The 17,693-nt window shown below is 40.1% G+C and overlaps 1 protein-coding gene across 1 annotated transcript in view; it reads left to right on the plus strand.

Annotated features, from left to right (window-relative positions):
* The window catches only part of CHAT (choline O-acetyltransferase), a 32,176-nt gene extending 20,832 nt beyond the window's left edge, over positions 1 to 11,344 (plus strand). Inside the window, exons 11-14 of the mRNA XM_074155014.1 lie at positions 385 to 526; positions 3,667 to 3,729; positions 9,229 to 9,366; positions 11,078 to 11,344. Of these exons, the coding sequence (XP_074011115.1) occupies positions 385 to 526; positions 3,667 to 3,729; positions 9,229 to 9,366; positions 11,078 to 11,344 (610 nt within the window). The remainder of the gene's footprint in view (positions 1 to 384; positions 527 to 3,666; positions 3,730 to 9,228; positions 9,367 to 11,077) is intronic.
* The last annotated feature ends 6,349 nt before the right edge of the window (positions 11,345 to 17,693 follow it).

Raw genomic sequence — 17,693 nt, forward strand, 5'->3', positions numbered from 1 at the left:
TCTTGTTTCAAATAAAACATATTTCACGCCCATAAGTAAATGATTAATTACACAATTATTTTATGGTGCAGTACAAATAAAACATTCCTTGAGATCTTTCAGTAAATTTTAGTTTTACTAGCCTTGTTTTTACACAGCAAGTCATTTTTTACTGGCAATGCATAACTAAAATGTATACAGCTGTATGCAGCTCCTCATATAAGGAAGGAGTGAACATCCATCTTTTTTAAGTTTCTTATAGAATTCTATCAACATTAAGATGAATACTATGCAAAAAATAAAATCATGGCTGTAACAATAAAATGTACCAAGCCTATATTTCTTTTATTCTTTATGAGTCCTTGAAAATCATTATTCTTTGCTTTTATTACTTCATTCTCTTAGATGCCACAGGAGACTTGTCCCTACCTACGAAAGTGCTTCCATACGCCGATTTGATGAGGGCAGAGTTGACAATATTAGGTCTGCTACCTCAGAAGCATTTGCTTTTGTAAAAGCAATGACTGATGACAAGACAGCTCTATCGGTATGTTGGTCTGGCTTCCTCTGCCTTCTTTGACAAAACACTAAGCAAATAATGCATTCATGATCTCAAATCTCTCACTTGTTAATGTTAACAGAGAATATAAAGGCATTGGGGGGGGGAAGGGGGTAGCAAGCCTTACAGGATTTTACTTTTTGTGCAAACCAACCATTAAGCTAAATAGAAATATTTATTTTTATTTAAGCATCCAAAAGTTTCACAGGTGCCTAAACATGACATTATAAGAAACAAAACATCTGATTTTAGACTTAGTACTGTCTTCTGAATGATCTATCATCAGATCCAAATTCTTCTCCCTGTAGAGATCTAGGCTGAACATGCTAAGTTCAGGATCATTATACAGCCACAGCAGGGGAATTACCTGGCAGGTCCCCTGCAGTAGATAGCTCTGCTGCAGATTGCAATGTTCAAAGTGATATAATTCACATGCTTTAATTTCTGGATAAGGTGGATATATTCTGGCTGATCTTTTTGGTTTTAAAGGTATGTTTCTACCAAATAGAGTTAGTTTTATAGGATCCTCGAGGGGGCTGAGCCTTCATGATGAAGAGTTCATCAAGCTAATGAAACAACTCTCCTAACTGTCTTGACATCATCCTGCAAAAAGAAAAATTAAATTGCCTTTCTTTGAGACACCACCATCTGTTTGCCAGAAGCATGAGTACTGTCAATGGGGATGCAAAGAGGTACAGCTGAGAGAGCTGAGACTGTAACTGCACAGACAGCTTTGTGCAATGTCCTGCCCGCCATCCCTGGAGAGCCTCCCTCAACGCCTCTCTGTGTGCCACTTCCACCCACTGCACTTCGCTGCTGTACAGGGAATTTCCAGGTGGCTGTTGAGATGCAAAACACTGCCACAATATAGATTATTTTGCACAGTAAGCCCACTCCAGTGGCAACAGCCCACAAGGCTGTTCTTTAGAATCTAGTACAGCATTGCTAGAAGCATTGCTGGGCTGTAGATTAAGTCTAAATTAATAAAATATTTTAAACCAAGCTCTAATGATCCAGAGGATGAGGAAAATTTGCCCAGAGAAGTGCTCTGTTCCTCCACTGCTTCCTCCAGCTCCTTAAGGTTAAGCTCATGATGAACAAGGCTCAAATAAGTTCCACGTTAAACTCAAAGGAAACCTGAAGTAATCACCTATGCTAAGCGGGTAATTCAAGGTGGATTATGACGATACTGACCATATTGACATAATAGTGACTACCATGCAATAGACAAGAAGAGGCTGTTGCTATTTGCTATCAGTGTCCTGTCTGCACAACATGGTTCTTAATCATATTTCATTAGAAGCTGCTGTCATGTCTGCACACCGTCCCCTCCACACTTGGGTGCTCGTATATCCCCAGCTCTGACAAACACTGCTGCAGGCTAACTGTACTCCTAGGAGAAGCCAGCCTGCTCCTGGCACATTGTTTTGCCAGATCCTCCTTGTTCCCTTCAACAATCTATTCCTACCTTCCTTACTCCAACACTGACTGACTTCTGCAGTTCTCCCAAAGCTTCAGCATTTCTCAACATTTTACTACCCAAATTTGAGACTGTTCCCACCTTTCACAGCATCCTAAACTGAACTGCTTCCCACAGGCAAGCAGAATGCCATGCATGTCTAGAGTGAGCTCAGTCTCAGCCCCCAAATCTTTATATCGCATGTTTTGGCTGCACCAAATAGGGAGAATAATGGTATCGTTAGCTCTGAAAAATCTGCCGTCATAATGCAACGCAATCCACTGAGTTTTCCTGGCTTCTTGCCCACTGAGATGCAAAGGACATTTAAACTGATCTGTGATTCTTTCCTACAAACTTTTAGAAATCTCAGTTTTGATGTGAACATCTTTATCTTTCAGTTCAAAAGTAGATATAGGATTATCACAGAATCATTAGAAACAAAATGCACTTAACACAACCCTATTCCAAGGTGATTTCTTTAGACCTACAGATTGCCTCTGGATGTGAAGGGATTAATTCTATTTTTTGGGCAAAGAGATGAAGAGATGCATCACTTGGTTTAAGTAGCCTTGAGCTCCCCAAAATATTGTTTGTTAATAGCCATTAATCCAAATCAAATTAAAAACAATTTTCTATCTGACGCTAATAAAAATTATTTTCAAACGACAGTTTGAACAGTCACCAAAGATTGATTGAGTTGGATTGATTCTCTAGCAGGAGAAATATCTCACACATTTGACACTTGCTGTAAAAGAAGCAGCAACTGACACTGCAGAGATTGCTTGAATAGCTGTAAATTAATCAGATTTAAAGACTGCATTTTGTAATTTAATCTGTATAAGGGAACTAAGGCCTAGCTCTAGCCCTATTAAAAAATAACAGACTGTACTTTGAAGGTCCCTGATGGTGGCCCTGAATTGCTTCCAAAATGAATTCTTTGTTCAAAAGATCATTCATCGTCCATAGGAGCTGAAGGTTTCCTGTTTATCTGGAGATCCAGTAATTTCTGGCTGCTTCAGGGTCTCCCAAAGTTGCAGTGTTGGACTTGATGTACAGCAGGGCAGTACTTCTTAGGATCATCCCCTTAATATAAAAGGCTGCCATTTGACAGGAGTCAAAATTTACTAGCTTTTTATCTGAAATGTGAGGCATCTGTGGAGGGCAGAGCAGCCCTGGAAAATTCTAGATAGCCCTTTCACACAGGGGAGTAATTTTTTGACTGGCTAGTAAAATATCAGTAATGGCTTTTATTAATATCACTGTCATTGTCTAGATAAACCATTCTGGAGAAGATATACTGCCTGGCTGTTTTGAAAACACTGAATTATACTAGGCAATTATTTTCCCTACTTCAAATGGAACAATTCAATTAATAATAATCTACACCCCCAAAATCCATGGAAGGAATCCATGAAAGGAACTGCAAGTCTTTCCTTGACCTGAAACAAACCACCACCAATAAACCTGTTCAATCCTTGCACAACCAGGCACCGTTGCTGATCAGGACACTGAATCCCTATGGCTTTTCATTTATAAAGAGTACTTACACCTGTGCCAGGAGCAAAGGACATTTGAGAGTGCATGCTGTTTGGCTGCTGGTTAATTGATGGAAGATGCTATTTCTTTGAGAGTTTATTCAATAATAAATATATTTTGATTTCCCCAACAGGATTCTGAGAAGATGCAGAGATTTAAGGATGCAATTGCAGCTCAGACTAATTACACTCTTCTGGTAAGTAAAACATTGCTTTGCTTGAATAAGGACTAGTTGTTTTTTCAAGAAAAGTACGAAGATACAATCATTAACTACTTAATCACCAGAAAATGTAGGCATCTCTAAATAGGTAAGTACCTGCTATGACACACTTATGAAAATTTCTAATGACCTAAACACCCTCCAAATACCCATATTCAACTAACCTCAACTTCAAAAATACTTCTTGGAAAGCATGATTACAAAACTCTGCATTAGACATGAGTAGCAAGACCATCACTCTTGGGCACTAGCTCTCTTACCTAGAACTGTCACAGAACATGCCACCCTGTATTCAACATATTCACAGGGAATGTGCATCTGTGAATCATGGAATTGTCAGAGTTGGAAGGGACCTCTAGAGATCATCTAGTCCAACTCCCCTTCTAAAGCAGGATTGCCTAGAGCACATTGCTCAGGACTGCATCACAGAATCACAGAATAACAGAATATTTTTGGTTGGATGGGACCTTTGAGATCATCGAGTCCAACCAACAAACAAACAAAAAAAACCCAAAACACCAAAAACAAACAAACAAAAAAAAAATCCCAGAACACCAAACACCAAAACCAAACCAAACAACCAACCAAAACAAAACAAACAACCACACACCACACCCACCCACAAACAGACACAACCCAACAATCTCGGGCACTAGAGCATGCCCTGAAGTGCCACGTCTACACGTTTCTTAAATACCTCCAGGGATGGCGACTCCACCACCTCCCTGGGCAGGCTGTTCCAGTGCCTGACCACTCTCCCAGTAAAGTAATTCTTCCTAACATCTAATCTAAACCTCCCCTGCCGCAACTTTACACCACTTCCTCTGGTCCTGCCATAATTCCCTTGGGAGAAGAGGCCAACAACCACCTCTCTACAACCTCCTTTCAGGTAGGTGCAGAGGGCAATGAGGTCTCCCCTCAGCCTCCTCTTCTCCAAACTAAACATGCCCAGTTCCCTCAGCCTCTCCTCATATGACTTGTTCTCTAGACCCCTCACCAGCTTGGTGGCTCTCCTCTGGACACGCTCCAGCACTTCAATGTCCTTCCTGTAGTGAGGGGCCCAGAACTGAACACAGTACTCGAGGTGAGGCCTCACCAGGGCTGAGTACAGAGGCACAATCACTTCCCTACTCCTGCTGGCCACGCTATTCCTGATACAGGCCAGGATGCCATTGGCCTTCTTGGCCACCTGGGCACACTGCTGGTTCATGTTAAGCCAGCTGTCTACCAATACCCCCAGGTCCTTTTCTGCTGGGCAGCTTTCCAGCCACTCTTCCCCAAGCCTGTAGCGTTGCCTGGGGTTGTTGTGACCGAAATGCAGGACCCGGCACTTGGCCTTATGAAACCTCATCTCATTGGCCTTGGCCCATTGATCCAACCTGTCCAGGTCCCTCTGTAGAGCCTGCCGACCCTCAAGCAGATCAACACTCCCACCTAGTTTGGTGTCATCTGCAAACTTACTGAGGGTACACCCAATCCCCTTATCCAGATCATCAGTAAAGATATTAAACAAGACTGGCCCCAAAACTGAGCCCTGAGGGACACCACTGGTGACTGGCCACCAACTGGATTTCACCCCATTAATTAAAACTCTCTGGGCACAGCCATCCAGCCAGTTTTTTACCCAGTGAAGAGTACACTTGTCTATTCCAAGATTCGCCAGCTTCTCCAGGAGAACGCTGTGGGGGACGGTGTCAAAGGCCTCAAGGAGGGTCTTGAAAATCACCAGAGAAGGGGACTCCACAACCTCCCTGGGAAGCCTGTGAAACATTTATTATTTGTATCTGTCTCATAATTAGGCATCCTAGCCACAAATTAGGATTCCACTAAGCTTGGTGTTGTACAAACTAACAATTCAAAAATGGCCTCCATCTTAAAGAGCTTGCAATCAAGATTTAGTAGAGATTTATTTTTTTTTATAAATATTGAAAGGTTTGCAAGGGAGAACAGTAGCCAGATGAAATAAGCCTTTATTCAGTGCGCTCTGTGATCAACATGAAATGTTAGCCATGAAGATAGCCAAGAAAAGTGGTAATGGGGGATTCTAATGGGGTATGGCAAATGGACAGCTGAGAGCCTTATCAGGTTGAGAAGGAAGGCTTAAAAGCAACCAACTTAACTGCTGTGTAACGTGCATGAAAAATAAAACTCCAATTGCAAAATCCAGATACCCCAAATTTACAGGTATTTAGACCCATAAACTATATACAGATAAGCTCAGACAGCTGTAACGCATCAGGGACTTCCCCCGCCTCCCTTAAAAGGCTTGCACATTTGTGCATTTTCTTACATGTCTCTTCCCTAGAGGAGAGAGGTCCCTATCTGGGACCTGATCCTCAGATGGACTGGTATTCTGGGAAATGTATTCTGGTATTTCAAAGTGCCATTTCTAATAAAGGTCATTAACAATGAGGAAATGATTATAGTAAGTTCTCTTTTAAAGACCTAAATGCAGTGTCTAATAAAAGGAAGAGATGCCCTCCAGTGAAGAAATCAGTTTAGTATCAAATACAACTCATTTTCTGTTGATTAAAAATTAGACAATTCAGCCTGGGTAATGCTCTACATCCCACTGTGCCAAGATAAAGCATAGACTTACTCTACAAAAAACTTAGTCAAACCACTCATGAAATTAATAAATGTTAATAACCAGCTATGTTAAGTGAACTTGCTACCTATGGTTTTGCCTCAGACCATTGCCTAACAAACCCACGTTGCTGATTAATGTTTAAATAGTCATAATATTCAAGAAACCATTCAATTTCAGAGGCGGTTTCAAAGGTAAACTCAGAGCACTGGAGAGGTGAAGTGTTACTTTCAGGCAGGATTTGTTCCTAAGACTGTGAAACTAAAGCAGCTGGGAAGAAAAACAGTTTTGTTTCAAGACTTGTGCTGGGAATCCACATCTTACAAGCTGAGACTCCACATCATCTCTAAAGCAGAGGCAAGTCTTTCTTCAGGGCAACTGTCTCATCTGAACCACATCAGGGTAACCTCATATTAAACACAACATACAACCAATGGAATTTCTGTACAACAGCTCTTTAAAAAAAAAAAAGAAAAAAAGGAAAAATTTCCATAAAATCACCCCTCCAAGTCATTTCAGCTCCAGAAAATGTTACAAAATTCAGCCTTCAGTGTAGCTCCTGGGAAAATATTAAAATTGCCATTGGAAAATTAATTTAGCTTTAAATTTAAAAAGGTCTCCAGGTATTTCTACTCTCCAAGCTCCCCTTTCTTTCTCAGAATAGCAGAATGTAATTGTTGTGTCTTTAAACTATGGGCCAGACTTACACAGTCTGACTAAATCATGTGTAACAGACTGAAATGTAATAGCTCCCAAGAAAAACAAAAAAAATTCACTTCATAAAACAAAAAGCAATTTAATGATTTTATTTCCCCTTGTTAGGGCTTACTAGTAGCATTGCTATCTTAAATGTGGAGCTCTAAAATTCAATTTAGTGCAGTTTTTTCCTATGCGTTGACTCACAGTTTATTTCGTTAGCCTGTCTCGGCCTCTCTTCAGACATGACATTGATCTATGTTGCAAAAATGTCATTGCTAACAGCCTTATAAATCTTGTGTGATAGCAAAATATTTCCTTTGATTATCAAGTCAGTTTCCCTCTATCAGAAAAACAATGTAAACACTGCCCTGATGTATGCTACTTTTTTGCAAGCATCCTTGCTCCATCTGGGCTGATGAACAAATGGCCACTTTACCAATGGGTGCCTACTCCTTAATAAGCTAAACAAGATTATGCACTCCCGGGCCCCTGCTTCACCCACTTATTAGTGCTTAAAATTATTCTCCTCTTAAGAGGAAAAGCAAAGTTGTACTTTTTTTTTTTTTTTTCTTCCCACTGTTTTTTTTTTTTGTTGTTGTTGTTGTTTTTTTTAATTCTCCCCCGAAGAGGAAAACCAAGATTGTGCTCTTTTTTAAATCCTGACTTCTCTCAGGTTGCTCGTTCCCCTTGTTACAAGGGGATCCTGTGCCATGGATATATCAGTTCTGCTCAGTGTTGTACAATGTACTTTGTTCACCATTCCTTTCCTACATGACTTCAGCCTGTTACCAGGGATGAGCTACAGCTCAGTCCTCATAATCAGTGCTCTCACTAGCTAGAATAAACCTAGCCTGAAGGTCTTTAAATGTATTTTTTAATCTGAGGCAATTCCTGCCTAGTTGGAACAAATTTTGATTTGGTTTCCTAAAGAAACAAAACTCTATAACTATCCTGTCTGCCCATCTCCTACTACTGACTTTCGATCTTATTAACCATCTTCAATCACATTTTCTAGCAGGGCAAAGATCTTAAAGCTAATAAATTCCATAAGTCCATAACATTAGGTAGCTGGACAGAGCAGAGATCCAAGCACAGCAAGCGCATGACAGAAAGACCTACTGCAGGCTCAGCAGTAGTTCTTGCGAGCTGGCTAGCTGGCCACGAGCATGCCCCTGCTGCTAACAATCAGCCACTGCACACACTGCCAGGCACCTCGCCTGTAACCATGAGACAGGAGAGAATACTGGGGTCAAGCACGGCTGCTTCTGCACTGGGGATGATAGTGAGCAGAGACACGGGCAAGCAGGATGGCAAGTGGACAGCTCTAGGTCTCTTGCTTGTCAAACACATTATTCTCCGTTGTTAAACCCTGTTTTATTTGATTCTAGATTCATGGTGCCTCAACTCCAGTACCATCCACCTGTGCTGTCCTACACTTACTGTTTCAAATTGCCTCATTAGAGTGAGGGCTGTCCTTGAGATAATACAGCTTTGCAATGAAGCCAGCACAGGGAGTGGGGGGGGGGAACTGGGATATTTGGGCAGTGAATTAAATTGAGAAGGAATCTGTGTCCCTAAACCCCAGTCTTCTCAAGTGGTGGGGTATGATAGTAGATCTGTGATAGATCACTGGCAAATCTGTCTGTTATTCTGTGATCACTGTGAAATCTCTTGCAGACATCTACCAGCTCTTTGGATCTAAATTCTATGGAATGACACATGCTTTACCTGCCAGAGTGAGACACAGGCAGCAAGGCAATGAAAGATTAATTCGTTCCAATTTGGAGGTGTTTGGGAACCTCCCATCTTGAAATATAATCCAAGTGACACACTGGAAATTCCAAAACACACTTAGAGATTTCTAGTGTCCCATATGTTCCCCTCAGCAGTTCTGGAAGCCCAGCCCATGATATTCAGCTCTGAGAGATGATGAACACCCAGAAGGCCAGATAACATCAGCACATAATACACCTCAAGAGCATCTCCTTCCTACTTTTTCTATCTTTAGAGCACCACATGAATTTCTAGTTACTGATAATCAGCAAAGTACATACTCAGAAGACTATCTGAACTTTACAGGCATTACATTACTTAAACCAAGTTCGACTCCGACCAGAAAATAAGGCAGTAACAGCCGAGAAAATGTCTATACGCAGTTAAATGCTGGTGTCTGATTGTGTTGTATACAGGCTATTACCGGAATGGCAATAGACAATCATCTGCTAGGGCTCAGAGAGGTGGCACGGGAACACTTCAAGGAACTGCCAGAAATATTTACGGATGAGACATATTTGACAAGCAATCGATTCATCCTCTCGACCAGCCAGGTGAGTTTCTCCTGTTCACTGGTCTTGCTAAGCAAAGGCTAATTCATTCAGGTTCTGCCAGACCTTGTAGCTCACAGTGAGAAAGAACTATTAAAAACAAAACAAACAAACAAGCCAACCCCAAAAAAACAACAAAGCTGATACCATCAAGTCCACAAAATTCTCCCAGTTTTTAATCCAGTTTTGGTTCATTCCACAAAATCAGCACAATAAATACTGACTGAAGTTACCTTGCAACATCCAAAGCCTTTCCTGGAAATTCTGGAAATGCACACAAACAAACTCAGTAAAATTTGTATGTGGGCTCAGAGTTTCCTCACTTTCCAAACTACGTATCTTTCCATTCCCTTTCTTTTCCTCCTCCCCTAAGGTGACAGCTCTCATGGGAATTCTTTACTCCAGTGACAGTACAGCCACAAGCCAGACAAGCTGCCACTCTGAGAAACAAATGCCAAGAGGCATGAGGAAATTTTACTCCTAAAAGTAGCTGTGTTTGAAATCTTCAAGAGCATCAGTTATTCAGTGTAAGACTGTAACCCCTGTAGGCACACCTCTTGGACTTACAGACATTTTAGACATGTACAGACATTTACAGATTTACATTTATCTGCAACTATACTAAGATACTCTAAGAGTCAGCACTTCCTACATTTAATCTTCTGGTTAAGGAAACATCTTTATAATATACAGCCTAAAAATTAAATGTTTCATTGCATATAGTAGCAGTCATAATGAAAGAAGAAATCTATGTCGGAATTCATTTACTGAAACACTAACCTAACTGCACAGATTGGAACTATGCAACAAAAGAGACTTATAATATTCTGCTACAGCATAAAACCTTAATAAGTAATTTGATCTTGTCATAATGTTTGTAGGCTTTCAGACGTGAGTGAATGTAACCAACATACTACTACATAAATTCTCCAAGAAACTATCCATGGGCAAAGAGTGCTTCTGAATAGCTTTATGGCCTTCGGCTGTTGCACAACAAATTTATCTGACGATTCTATGGCTCTATTAGCAGGACTAATGGCTTGTTCTACACCATTAAAAAGCCAAATGTCATTTGTGAAGGCCCATGTACACAAAGTCTGAAACATATAGATTTCTAACACATCTTTTATTTTCTGCAGGAGGAAGTGTTTCACTCTTGTATTATACTATGATTAAACTGAGGTGTAATAGAAACACAGCACCTAGATGCATTAAAATATGTTTTTATACAGCATCAAAATTATAAATGACTATTAGAAATAGACAATACTACTTTCTATAATTGATTGCAGCCTTCACATTACAAGTTTAACATAACCTCAAAATAACCTTAAGAAATTAAAAACCTTGGAGAAATTTTATGATTCATAATTTTATGTATCAGAATTACATACAGCCTTAAAAAATTCCCTATCAATAACAAAGCTTATAGCTGTTAAAGAGCTACATAAAGTAAACAAAGAAATGCATTATACCCACTTCAAATAATACCAGTTTTCAAACGCTAGCAAACAAACAGAGCAACCAAATTCTAAACTGAGATCAGCTTTTACCTTCTAAGAGTCAGCTCCAGGACTGAGCTTCTGAAGGAAGTGATATCCTATTCATTTCCAGAATTTGTAGCATTTGTTTATCTTTTTCCTCATTCCTAACCAGCTGATTTCAGGTGCCCTGATTAATCAGAGATCACTCCTTACCTTCTCCCTGCATCCAGGTTCCCACTACTATGGAAATGTTCTGCTGCTATGGGCCTGTGGTGCCCAATGGTTATGGGGCATGTTATAACCCTCAGCCAGAGCATATATTATTCTGCATCTCAAGCTTCAAAGACTGTAAAGAAACCTCCTCAGACATGTTTGCAAAAGCTGTGGAAGAAAGTCTCCTAGAAATGAGAGATCTGTGCAGCAAATGCAATGCTACTATGGCAAAGCCACTTGCTAAAGAAGCAGCCACACAGCTACAGAGTGACCGCAAACTTTAAGAGGCTGTGGGAATTATTCTCTTCACTCCACCTTATGAAGAAACAATGACATAGTTGCTCAAAGGCAAGATAGTACTAGTAGTATGTATTAGTGTAGAACCAAAATGTCATTTGTTTTACGTTGTTGCCAACATTTAAAACCCTGTAACTATTAAGTCTACCATTTCTTGCTTGAGAGTCAGCAAAAAAAGTTTGTTCTCGCTGGCTGAAATGAAGGAGGAAGTAATACAGGTATGTGTTGTACTATCATTTCTAACCATAATCAACTTATGCCATTTTACCACCTAAAAAAATTGAGTTTGTATATAACAAATTAAATACTAAGGCACACCAATTAATTAATATCCCCTGCAAGTAGTTCTAAAATATTCATATCTATTCCTGCAAGATTTGCATGTAAAGGGGAAAAAAAAAGAAAAAAGAAATTTCCCCTGTCAGGAATACTGAGTGTAATGTTGTAAATAATAGGCTGATGCCACTGAATCTTGAAAATTTGCATGAAGAGTACTTACTACCACCATGCTACTTCCTACAAAAGAAACACAGATTATTTTTAAGAGTGGCTGCTGTGTATTTCCACAAAGAGAGTTTAGGAAGATTACACTGGTGTTTGCATGTTCCCCAATTCAAAAATGCTGCAGGAATAATTTAGCCTTTATTCTGGTTTGCACTGGCCTCAAGCACAGTCCTACTCTAAAAGCAGCATATTGGAGATAAGATCCATCAACAGAGAACTGGGATAATTTTGTCCGTAATTAATTGACTTAATTATTTCTTTCTGTCAGTGAGCAAAATCCAGTCTGAAAGAGAGGCAAAGCACAAAGCATAAATGCAATTCAATCCTTCTTAAGACCTTTTCTGTTTGCATAGGAATGAATTTAGTCACTGTGAGTAGCAGGAAAGCGTATGCAACCACACAAACTCAAAGAGCAATAAGTAACTAGAATGAAGAGGTAAACTTGCAATATAAGGAAGTCTCCAAGCTAGAGCTACAAATACCAGTTTAAGAGTACTGGTACTCGTTATCAGCTTTGCATCATTCCACTTGGGAGGGATTTATATTTTATATTATTTAATAGTAAATGCAGAGTATCATATTTGCAATGTATAGTAAATTCAGTTGGGAAAATACTACAGTATCTGGTAATTTCCATATTCTGTGAGTGTTATCCTGAGGGTTTTCTCATTATCTCTTTCATTCCCTACAAATCCTTCCAAGGACTGATATTTTCAGTTACCTTCTCTCAAGCTGAAATGTGTTGCCTTGCTTAGAGGTGTTCAGTCATCGTTGTTAGAACACAACTTACTCGCTGACTAAAGACACTTACCTTACTAACTCCAGTGCAGATCGTTTGCTAGGCAAACTGGAGCACACTGGGAAGCCTGGCCAGGGACTGCTTACTTGCCTGTGGAGAACTGGAGATGTTTTTTCTTCCTCTGTAGACTGAACAATCACGTGTTTAAGTGCTCTCAAGCCTAAAAGCAGAATAGATTTATTACAATAAACTAGAAAGGCAGATTCATTTCTGTCTAAGAATCTAGATACAGATACAGTAGATTATATATCTCCATGCTTATTTTACTGCCTCTTTGGAGTTGCATCGTGCAATTGAGCAGTCTGCTGGATAAAGGCTATCCGCAGCCCAATATATGAAAGCACACTGAGCCTGATGATCAATTGGATCAAGTCAGCTACGTTGGCGTAAATCAACTATGTTGATTTACAGTGATTGAGAGCTGGCCTCATTTTTTTTAAAGTTAATGCATTCATTTAGAAATCTGTATGTTTCATTACTCCATGAGCTGCGGTTCAAACCAAAGATGAAATCTATTTTTAGATTATATAAATAATATTATGGCATAAAAGCTGCCCCAAAGTTAAAATGTTAAAAAAAAAAAATAATCAAGAAAACTGTTAGTGAAACCAAATACTCACTTAATGTTCACTGTTGAAAATATGACTTTAAATTGTTCCTATACTATAATTATGAAAATTACTTTGAAACATTCCCAGTAATTTTGCTTTGTTCTGTCTCTTGTAAGGCATTCTGCATTTTTAACACTACAATCTCAAGATATTTTCATAGATTTGTATGTTTAAAATTATAACCATATTTTAAGTGTATAAAAATGCTGCAAATAGTTATTTGATTATTTATTAATTTGCTTCTATTGAAATATGTAATTTTATTTTGTATTCCTCGTTCCATAGGTACTGATGTTTATTCACAAATGTTACCTGTGTTTTCATTTTACTTTCTCGGCTGGAATTTTAACAGTAGCTCAGACACTGTACTTGACAACACAGTCACTGAGAATTCAGGCAGAAACTATAACCACATCTGAAATTTTATACCAACTTATCATTAAGAGCCCCTTGTCTACAGCTGCCCTAACAGGTGTTTTGGGTTCTCCAACACTGGAAAATACTGGTGTTGGAAAGCAATGACACCGTATTTTTACTTGAGGAAGAAACCAGTGACCACACATACTTTCTACTTATTTAGCTAGCCATTCCATACTTGTATCTTAGATACTTACTGATCTGGTTTTAGTGCTCAGTCCGAATACCTGAAATGAGCAGCTTGAATGAACTCAGTCCCTCCAGAAAGCAGCATTTGCATACATACTTAACCTTAGCCATTACCTATGCTAGAAGTAGTATCTGCAAAGTACCTCACTTCATACTCACTTCAGGTGTGTTTAATTGGAGGCTCCTGATTAAATTACAGATGGATAAAATTCACAGCAAAGGGTGTTACAAACTTCACAGTTTCCCAGCAGGAGCTTCATGAGGGACTGTGCTTCTTCTCAGTTAACAGAATCCTCTATGTCTTTGTTGTATGATCCCACACTGCAGCTGCATCTATTAAGGATTTCAGGAAATAGGTAGTTTTCTTAGGTACTTATTTAAAATTGTTTGTGTTCTACAAATGAAGTTCTCTTCTGAAGTTTAAAAATATACAATCTGTGCACATGCACTTATGGAAATCAAATGTGAAGTTTTCAAAATGTTTCCAACCAGAAAACTATGGAATAGGTTGTTCATTATAAAAAGGGAGGAAATCTTGATTGACAGAGTAAGTGTAATTATGTTAATGTAACAAGTGGCAATGATTTAATAATACCTCTTGGTGAGATCGGGGACATACAAACCCCCTGCAAGAGAATTTTAAGAAGGCAATTGTTTCGCTCTCTCCGTAGGTGTACACCCACATACACACAGTACTGGGATATAGAAATTAAAAAGCCAGTTATTGTTAACTTCTATATTTGCAGTGAGCAAAAGCAAGAGACCCTGGACTTCCAACCAGTGGTGGCTGAAGGGTGTGAGGGCCTGATCCCCCTCCGTGGTGCTGTCATTAGTCAGGCCACGGCCAGGGCAACACAGCCCAGCTTCTTCTGGTGTACTAGTTGCAGAAGACATAAAAATATTTTAGTGATACTTTTATTTTTATAAAATAGTATAGATTTATGACAAATGTAAATGTGTATTTATAGGACTTTGTTTCTGTTTTGTGCTCTATCAAAATATATTTATCTGCCTATATTAATATATGCAACCTGAAGTGTACGCTTATTTAAATTCACCTTATTTAAAGACGGCGTCCCACACAGCCAATAAAAACTACAAGAGGAAAGATCTTGTCGCCTATGTTTTTATGCCAGGCAGCCCCTTAACCCTGCCAGCACCCCTCGCCAGGCCGCGGCCCCTCAGAGAGCGCCGCCAACGGCTCCTAACGGCTCCCAACGGCTCCCGGGCGGCGCGCGCCTCCCGCCTCACGGCCGGCGTGGTGCGCGGGAATGTGTGTGTGGGGGGGGGGGGGTGTGGTGTGTGGAGGGGGCGCGTCCCTCAGCAGCCGGCTCATCCGGCAGCACCGGCCGAAGCCCCAAACCGCCCCGCAGGGCTGGAAATGGCCGCCCGGCTGCGCTCCGTGCCCGTCGCCTGAGGGAGGGGAGGCCCAGCAGGCGGGTGTTCCCCTGGTTGTGCCCGGTCACGCTGTAGCGAAGGGTCTCGGGCCTGCTGTGCTGGCGGGCTGCAGGGAGAGATTCTAGCGATTGTGTGTGAGAAAGTGAAGAGCTGGTCCGTAAATATTCTTCAGAAAGCACAAGCACTTCCAGCGCTTACGTGTGCTACAATAAGCTTGTATTACAGTGTGTATATATTTCTCTTTTCCAATTACACAAACCTCATTAATAACACAGGCTTTTCAGTCAGCAAGAAATGGCCCTGCCGCAGATCCAACAGAGGAGCAGTGCTTCAGGGTATCACGGAGCTAGCGAGTCCTCCAGAAGTTTACTATCCAAACCTAACGTCACCCACAGAAGAAGGGGTAGCTATTTATTTCTGATTCCTCATGAATTACGGACTGGCATAGTCTAGTAGTCTTCTGTTTGCTAGGGAACGAGCAACAGTTTTCCTCTGTTCTGGTGCTCTCCAACTGTAAGAGGATACATAATAAAAATTTCTGCCTAGCAAAATTAATCTAAGGTTGCAAGATAAATCAAATTGTGTGTGATCTAAAGTATTCCAGTAAGTAAAATTTTGTGATTATAAAGGCTTTAGATCACATAGATACATACAAATAAAAGAAGGATAAACTCGGTATCAGACAAATCACTATTTTACTCAACGCTGGAAACTTACAAAGAGCAGAAATTAATGCAATTCATTCCAATTATCTTACTAGAGTTGCTACATCATTGCAATGTACCTGAGGCAGACCAAGAGAGACCAGGCCTTAAGCTAGGCAAACTAGTGAGGGTTTGTTGGGATTTTTTTTTTAATGTAGAGCAAACAGTGTAGAGATGTCATATCTTTCATCCATTTTATAAATGTGAATTAATTGTCAGATATTGCCATTAAAGCTTCCTAGAAAGCAGGGAGAGCTGTCTGATGAGGATGACAAAATAGCAGCTGTGGCTAAAAGCATGCTGCTTTAGGAACTGGGCTCCTGCCTCAGCCATTTTCTGTAGTTTTTCAATAAGTTGAATTAAAATGCTGCAAAGAGCTGTCACAGGTGGACACAGTTAGGTTAAATGTTTGAGAAACACTGACCCTTGCAAGTCACACAGCTACAGTGGAACTGGGGTAGAAGCAGCAGTTCCTCTACCTGCCTTTACCTTTGTAAGACAGACCAAAGCAACTGATGTGTATTGGGCAGTATGTTGTCTCAGCCTTAACATATAGCTGATAAAAGCCTGAAAAGGTGAGTGCCTAAATGTTTGGCTGTACAGGAGTCTGCTTCTGCCTCGTAAAACAAGTCAATAGAATAAGATGAATGAAAAAAAAAATTAAATCTAGGGGGGGGCGCAGACAGAAGCACGTGGCATTTCCATGTTGCTGGAATTGCATTATCAGTCAGTTGTGTATTTCTCCGGTTCTGATTAATTTACAACAACACTATACAATGTACCATAATAAACCCAAAATGCACCTAATTAATCTAAACAAATATGTAGGTCAAGAGAGGATTTTGTCCCTGCTTCTGGTTTCATTCTCAGCTTCACAAAATCTCAAGTCTTTAACATCCTGAGGAATTACTCTTTCAGCAGAAGTGAAATGAATTATGCGTCAATGAACAATTGGGTTATCAAGGTTGTTCACTTAATGTTCCAGCTGTTCTATAGCACCATCTTAACGCTTATTGGAGATTTCTTTTGAATTTAGTCTTATTCCATGGTACTTACAAATAAATACGTTGCATTTCTTACAGCTGCTGTGCCGGTTAATAGCAAATACAAGTACATAATGAATTTGTTGCCTTTTACTGCTAGAACTAGAAATGACGGAGGGTGGAGGCTTCATTCAAAGGAGATCCATTAATGTAATAATAGTGAAGCCAGAGATTAAAGCTGATAGGATTTGTGGGGAGTTTTGTACAGCACTTTTTGTACAGCACTTAACTACATTAACACTGTTATTTGCTCCTTGCCCTCCTAAGTGCTAAAACTTAGATATACTGAGAGTTCACAGGAAACCAAGCAAATGCAGTACTGGTCACTGCTGCTTTGCCCCTTTACAGCTGTCCTGCAGGCAGATGGACATCAGCGTATTCTGGAAGAGACACCAGAGTGGAACGCTGTAGAGCTGGTGGTCAGTGGGGAGACTGTATTTCACTGCAACATCAATGACCTGAATATTGGCAAGTACAAAGCTTAATTCATCACAGTCTTTCACTGAAAGCACTTGCATTTTGAAACGAGCGCTTCCTAAGGCATAAACAGTCCGAATTCTGTCAACATTAACACTTTTAAGCTCTGCACTCCTTTATGTTTGAAGTAGTTTGAAGGGCACAGTCAGAAAGAGAGGATGGTTTGGGAGGTAAGGCCATGCTCAGGAGAGCAC

The sequence above is a fragment of the Numenius arquata genome, chromosome 10 (genome assembly GCF_964106895.1).
Source record: "Numenius arquata chromosome 10, bNumArq3.hap1.1, whole genome shotgun sequence".
Classification (NCBI taxonomy): domain Eukaryota; kingdom Metazoa; phylum Chordata; class Aves; order Charadriiformes; family Scolopacidae; genus Numenius; species Numenius arquata.